Raw genomic sequence first — 7,415 nt, 5'->3', positions numbered from 1 at the left:
GCTTCACCGTAGGGATGGTGCCAGGTTTCCTCCAGACGTGACGCTTGGCATTCATTCTTAAGAGTTAAGAGTTCAATCTTGGTTTCATCAGAACAGAGAATCTTGTTTCTGATGGTCAGAGTCCTTTAGGTGTCTTTTGGCAAATTCCAAGCAGACTGTCATGTGCCTTTTACTGAGGAGTGGCTTCCGCCTGGCCACTCTACCATAAAGGCCTGATTGGTGGAGTGCTGCAGAGAAGGTTTCCACAGAGGAACATTGGACCTCCCTGACCAAGGCCCTTCTCCCCCGAAGGCTCGGTTTGGCTGGGCGGCCAACTCTAGGAAGAGTCTTGGTGGTTCCGAACTTCTTCCATTTAAGAATGATGGAGGCCACTGTGTTTTTGGGGACCTTCATTGCTGCAGAAATGTCTTGGTACCCTTCCCCAGATCTGTGCCTCGACGCAATCCTATCTTAGAGCTCTATGGACAATTCCTTCAATCTCATGGCTTGGTTTTTGCTCTGACATGCACTGTCAACTGTGGGACCTTATATAGACAGGTGTGTGCCTTTCCAAATCATGTCGAATCAATTGAATTTACCACAGGTTGACTCCAATCAAGTTGTAGAAACATCTCAAGGATGCTCAATGGAAACAGGATGCACCTGACCTCAATTTCCCCAAGTCCACAACAGACTATGCGAGGCACACTGTACTGCGTAGGGCCATGACTACATGGAACTCTATTCCACATCAAGTAACTGTACAATTGTATTTAAAAAACAGATACAAATACACCTTATGGAACAGCGGGGACTCTGAAGCAACACATACATAGGCACAGACACATGCATACAAACACACAATAACATACGCACTCTACACACAGCTGCACATGGATGTTGTTATGTAGATATGTGGTAAAAGAGTAGGGGCCTGAGGGAACACACTTAATATGTTGTTCAATTTGTTGGGAATGCATTGTAATGTTAATTTTTTTTTTATAACTGCCTTAATTTTGCTGGACCCCAGGAAGAGTAGCTGCTGCTTTGGCAGGAGCTAATGGGGATCCATAATAAACCCCAGGAAGAGTAGCTGCTGCCTTGGCAGGAACTAATGGGGATCCATAATAAACCCCAGGAAGAGTAACTGCTGCTTTGGCAGGAACTAATGGGGATCCATAATAGATACACATTTCCAGTGTCATAGCAAAGGGTCAGAATACTTATGTAAATAAGGTATTTCTGTTATTTATTTTTAGGAAATGTGCAAAAATGTCTAAAAACATGTTTTCGCTTTGTCATTATGGGGTATTGTGATGTCATTATGGGGTATTGTGATGTCATTATGGGGTATTGTGATGTCATTATGAGGTATTGTTTGTAGATTGAGGATATTTAAAAATATATATATATTTTACATTTTACATTTACATTTGTCATTTAGCAGACGCTCTTATCCAGAGCGACTTACAGTAGTGAATGCATACATTTCATTTCATGCATTTTCTGTATTTTTATAAAAAGCTTTCAAATGAAACAAGCAATTTTACACACGGTAAAAAGTAGTTATCTTGACAATACTGTGTTCCAAAAGAGTAGCAGATTTTAACATTAAACATGTTTGGCTTTACCTTAGGCATCCCTCTCAAGCCCTGTACACTGAGAAGGGACAATAGCAGATAAGGTCAGCTCTAGCAGAGATACAGTGAGCTCAAAGTATTGGGACAGTGTGTTTTGTCCCGGCTATGTACTCCAGCACCTTCGATGCAGACGGTCAGCTTTAATTTGAAGGTATTTTCATCCATATGAGCCGTTTAGAAATGACAGCACTTTTTGTACATGGACTCTCCCCCCCCCCCCTCCATTTTATGGGCCCAAAAGTATTGTGACAAGTTCACTTGTGTGTATCAAAGTTATCAAAAGTTTATTTGGTCCCATATTCTTAGCACACAATGATTACATCAAGCATTGGATTCATTTGCTGTTTTGTTTGTGTTTCAGATTATTTTGTGCCCAATTTGTGTTAGGAATATCGGACCAAATACATTGGTGAATTTGTTCCAATACTTTTAGGGGACCATGTACAAAAAGTCAGTCGTTTCAAATTCAAAGTGCTGGAGTACAGAGCCAAAACAAATGGACACTGTCCCAATACTTTTGGAGCTCACTGCATCTCTAAATATACGGCCCTGGACGACAGGTTTAAGAAATGTCTTTGATTGGACAACAGTAATGTCTAAAGTGTTCGCACAGATGCCAATGAGCAACGTGTGAAGTTATTACATTAAAGGCCTGGGGACAGATCCCAACATTAAATTGATGGACTCTGAAAAGCACTGTGCATAACTTCTCATAGTAACACAGTAACATTTGTGGTCATTCTGAAATTAAAATAGATTTATGGTTAGCCATGGAATATAAATCATTTTCAGTTCAAATAAATCTTTACTATTCCTATAACATTGTGCACATCTGGAATAGTTTTAGAAAAAGGTAACTTATCTCGCCGCTAACTGGCTGAAAATAGCTGCTGACTTATTGTATAACAATGTTATGTACCTGGAAAAAAAAAAAAAACATCAAAGACATTTCTTAAACCTGCAAATAGTTAAAATCAGCATCAGATATCATCCCTGTGTTCATTCATTGTCACTGACACACAGCAATGTTCATTGCACACAAAAGTTCATGCATATTTACAACGCAGCATGATCGATTAGGCAAAAATAAGAAAACTACACGATAGAAAGAAATGTTGAGGATTCATCATTGAATCAATATGATAATAAGAATTCTATGCTATAGCAAAAAAAAAAAAGGCTACATCGTGAAATGAGAAAAATGGAAACACCTATTTAATTGAACTGTTAGGTGGGGATGGGGGCAGGACATCTGTTGGCATCAGGTGTGGGATCTTGATCCAGCTCAAAGCTGACGTTGACGAAGGAGGCGCTGCCCTCCGGCTGCTCCGTGGCTGGCTGCTGGATCTCCTGGTTGTGCTCCTCCTCAAAACGACGTTCTGCCTCCTCAGACAGCCGGTTCTCCTCCTCCTCATCCTCATCCTTTTTCATTCTGTAGTACTCGTCAATAGCATACTGGTACTTGGGTGAGGTAATTCCGAACAATGAGGCCATTCTCTCCCCAAGATAGTCACAAACTGAAATAGTGGAGGTTGCCACTCTCCACATGTGAAACCAAAAGTATGGACCCCAATTCAACTTGGACGGGTCAGCTGAGGTCTTAACAGCGATAGAAACTTGCACTTCCTCATCTTCATCTGTGCTGTATTCCTCCATGGTCTCGCCACTGGCAAAGTAAATCGTCCTACGGGGCACCTTCTGCTTCTTCATCCCCATGTCTCCCAGCTCCACACTCTCAAACTCCTTCACCATATTGGAGCTCTGTCAATCATCATAACAACAGTTAATTCTCCTGACGTGTTTGGCTACATACAGCTGGTAGAAACAGAATTTTACTAATTTTACTTTTAGAATAAGGCTGCAACGTAATAAAATGTGAAAAAGGTCAAGGGGTCTGAATACTTTCCCGAATGTACTGAAGATGCTCTGGCATTCAAAAGCAGCTCTGGTTTAGGATATCAAACAACTGCCAGGGAATAATCATACTGTATCGATGGATGGAATCAGTGAATGAATGGCTGCAGCAACTGTTACACAGTCTGACAAGCTGCATAACAGATGAGACCTAATTAGACAAAATAACAATTAAGTTGATCAAACAAGACACTAAGTCATTCAAACCAAATAATGTTGTTGTTTACGCATTCCAAAAAGGTCCATTATAAATCGCAATCTAGGTCAGGTGGGCATAGTTGGAAAGTTTGTTCTATTGCCAACATGACGAGCTTATAAAAAAACGATCTTGCAGTGTTAGGCTTTCACACGGCAATTCAGAGAAATAGATCATAATTTTGGTTTGCACAGAAAGGAGTCATGAGTGCATTCAGGTTTGTGTACCTGGCAAATTTTCCAGTTCCTCTGTCCAGTATCTGTGTTATTTTTCCCATTGCAATCTTTTCTTTTTATTGGCAAGTCTGAGATCAATGGATTTTTCTTTGCAACTCTGTCTAGAAGGCCAGCATTCCGGAGTCAGCTCTTCACTTTTGACATTGAGACTGGTGTTTTGCGGGTACTATTTAATGAAGCTGCCAGTTGAGGACTTGTGAGGCATCTGTTTCTCAAACCAGACACTCTAATGTACTTGTCCTCTTGCTCAGTTGTGCACCGGGGCCTCCCACTCTTTCTATTCTGGTTAGAGCCAGCTTGCACTGTTCTGTGAAGGGAGTAGTTAGTACACAGCGTTGTACGAGATCTTCAGTTTCGTGGCAATTTCTCGCATGGACTAGCCTTCATTTCTCACAACAAGAATAGACTGATGAGTTTCAGAAGAAAGGTCTTTGTTTCTGGTCATTTTGAGCCTGTAATCGAACCCACAACTGCTGATGCTCCAGATACTCAACTAGTCTAAAGAAGGCCAGTTTTATTCCTTCTTTAAGCAGACCAACAGTTTTCAGCTGTGCTAACATAATTGCAAAAGGGTTTTCTAATGATCAGTTAGCCTTTTAAAATGATAAACTTGGATTAGCTAACACAACGTGCCATTGGAACACAGGAGTGATGGTTGCTGATAATGGGCCTCTGTACGCCTATCTAGATATTTCATAAAAAATCAGCCGTTTCCAGCTGCAATAGTCATTTACAACATTAACAATGTCTACACTGTATTTCTGATCAATTTGATGTTATTTAATGGAGAATAAAAAGGTGCTTTTCTTTCAAAAACAAGGACATTTCTAAGTGACCCCAAACGTTTTAAACGGTAGTGTAGATCATCCAAATTGTTTTACCTGAGCATAACCCCAAAAAACAAAGGACTTATTGGCCTACTGTGTTGTTTAAGATTTTGTTTTGTCATGGAGGACTGATAGGGATCATTGCTTCGACATGAAAAATAAATGCTGCTTTCATGGAATGGCATGCTTAGAGTACTACCATGCTGTTTGCATGTGAAAAATGTATACCATATGTATGGAAAGCCATTTTAACATGTATTCAATGCATTTTTTTACATCAATAATTGTATTGTATTGTGTTGTATTGTATTGTATTGTGTTGTATTGTGTTGTGCTGTATTGTGTTGTGTTGTATTGTGCTGTGTTGAATTGTGTCGTATTGTGTTGTGTTGTATTGTATTGTGTTGTATTGTATTGTATTGTGTTGTGTTGTGTTGTATTGCGTTGTATTGTGTTGTGCTGTATTGTGTTGTGTTGTATTGTGCTGTGTTGAATTGTGTTGTATTGTGTTGTATTGTATTGTATTGTATTGTGTTGTGTTGTGTTGTATTGCGTTGTATTGTGTTGTGCTGTATTGTGTTGTGTTGTATTGTGCTGTGTTGAATTGTGTTGTATTGTGTTGTATTGTGTTGTGTTGTGTTGTGCTGTATTGTGTTGTATTGTGTTGTGCTGTATTGTGTTGTGTTGTATTGTGCTGTGTTGAATTGTGTTGTATTGTGTTGTGTTGTATTGTGTTGTGCTGTATTGTGTTGTATTGTGTTGTGTTGTGTTGTGTTGTATTGTGTTATGTTGTATTGTGCTGTGTTGAATTGTGTTGTATTGTGTTGTGTTGTATTGTGTTGTGTTGTGTTGTGTCGTATTGTGTTGTATTGTGTTGTATTGTGTTGTATTGTGTTGTGTTGTGTTGTGCTGTATTGTGTTGTATTGTATTGTGTTGTATTGTGTTGTGTTGTGTTGTATTGTGTTGTGTTGTATTGTGTTGTGTTGTGTTGTGTCGTATTGTGTTGTGTTGTGTTGTATTGTGTTGTATTGTATTGTATTGTGTTGTGTTGTGTTGTGTTGTGTTGCATTGTGTTATGTTGTATTGTGCTGTGTTGAACTGTGTTGTATTGTGTTGTATTGTGTTGTATTGTGTTGTGCTGTATTGTGTTGTGTTGTATTGTGCTGTGTTGAATTGTGTTGTATTGTGTTGTGTTGTATTGTGTTGTGCTGTATTGTGTTGTATTGTGTTGTGTTGTGTTGTGTTGTATTGTGTTATGTTGTATTGTGCTGTGTTGAATTGTGTTGTATTGTGTTGTGTTGTATTGTGTTGTGTTGTGTTGTGTCGTATTGTGTTGTATTGTGTTGTATTGTGTTGTATTGTGTTGTGTTGTGTTGTGCTGTATTGTGTTGTATTGTATTGTGTTGTATTGTGTTGTGTTGTGTTGTATTGTGTTGTGTTGTATTGTGTTGTGTTGTGTTGTGTCGTATTGTGTTGTGTTGTGTTGTATTGTGTTGTATTGTATTGTATTGTGTTGTGTTGTGTTGTGTTGTGTTGTGTTGCATTGTGTTATGTTGTATTGTGCTGTGTTGAACTGTGTTGTATTGTGTTGTGTTGTGTTGTGTTGTATTGTGTTGTGTTGTGTTGTGTTGCATTGTGTTATGTTGTATTGTGCTGTGTTGAATTGTGTTGTATTGTGTTGTATTGTGTTGTGTTGTGTTGTGCTGTATTGTGTTGTGTTGTGTTGTGTTGTATTGTGTTGTGTTGTGTTGCATTGTGTTGTGTCGTATTGTGCTGTGTTGAATTGTGTTGTATTGTGTTGTATTGTGCTGTGTTGAATTGTGTTGTATTGTGTTGTGTTGTATTGTGTTGTGCTGTATTGTGTTGTATTGTGTTGTGTTGTGTTGTGTTGTATTGTGTTATGTTGTATTGTGCTGTGTTGAATTGTGTTGTATTGTGTTGTGTTGTATTGTGTTGTGTTGTGTTGTGTCGTATTGTGTTGTATTGTGTTGTATTGTGTTGTATTGTGTTGTGTTGTGTTGTGCTGTATTGTGTTGTATTGTATTGTGTTGTATTGTGTTGTGTTGTGTTGTGTTGTATTGTGTTGTGTTGTATTGTGTTGTGTTGTGTTGTGTCGTATTGTGTTGTGTTGTGTTGTATTGTGTTGTATTGTATTGTATTGTGTTGTGTTGTGTTGTGTTGTGTTGTGTTGCATTGTGTTATGTTGTATTGTGCTGTGTTGAACTGTGTTGTATTGTGTTGTGTTGTGTTGTGTTGTGTTGTATTGTGTTGTGTTGTGTTGTGTTGCATTGTGTTATGTTGTATTGTGCTGTGTTGAATTGTGTTGTATTGTGTTGTATTGTGTTGTGTTGTGTTGTGCTGTATTGTGTTGTGTTGTGTTGTATTGTGTTGTGTTGTGTTGCATTGTGTTGTGTCGTATTGTGCTGTGTTGAATTGTGTTGTATTGTGTTGTGTTGCATTGTGTTGTATTGTATTGTATTCTGTTGTATTGTATTGTAATGATTTGTATTGTATTATGTTTTGCTGTATGGTGTTGTATTGTGTTAAGTTGTATTCTGTTGTATTGTGTCGTGTTGTATTGTGTTGTGTTGTACTGTGTTTTGTCGTATTGTATTGTGTTGT

General features: G+C 38.5%; 1 protein-coding gene across 1 annotated transcript; it reads right to left on the bottom strand.

Annotated features, from left to right (window-relative positions):
• Positions 1–1,829: 1,829 nt before the first annotated feature.
• On the bottom strand, positions 1,830–3,418 carry LOC106582511 (protein FAM177A1). The gene has a single exon (XM_014165679.2). It carries the CDS (start codon positions 3,369–3,371, stop codon positions 2,847–2,849), a length of 525 nt encoding a protein of 174 aa, XP_014021154.2. The 5' UTR covers positions 3,372–3,418; the 3' UTR covers positions 1,830–2,846.
• Between the last annotated feature and the right edge of the window lie 3,997 nt (positions 3,419–7,415).

This window comes from Salmo salar, chromosome ssa21 (assembly GCF_905237065.1).
Source record: "Salmo salar chromosome ssa21, Ssal_v3.1, whole genome shotgun sequence".
In the NCBI taxonomy this organism is placed as follows: domain Eukaryota; kingdom Metazoa; phylum Chordata; class Actinopteri; order Salmoniformes; family Salmonidae; genus Salmo; species Salmo salar.
Note: the sequence above shows the minus strand (reverse complement) of the source record. Positions and strands in the feature narration are given on the sequence as shown.

Bases quoted from the DNA above. Each gene is read 5' to 3' on its own strand.
- LOC106582511 (XM_014165679.2), bottom strand. From the start codon at position 3,371: ATGGTGAAGGAGTTTGAGAGTGTGGAGCTGGGAGACATGGGGATGAAG.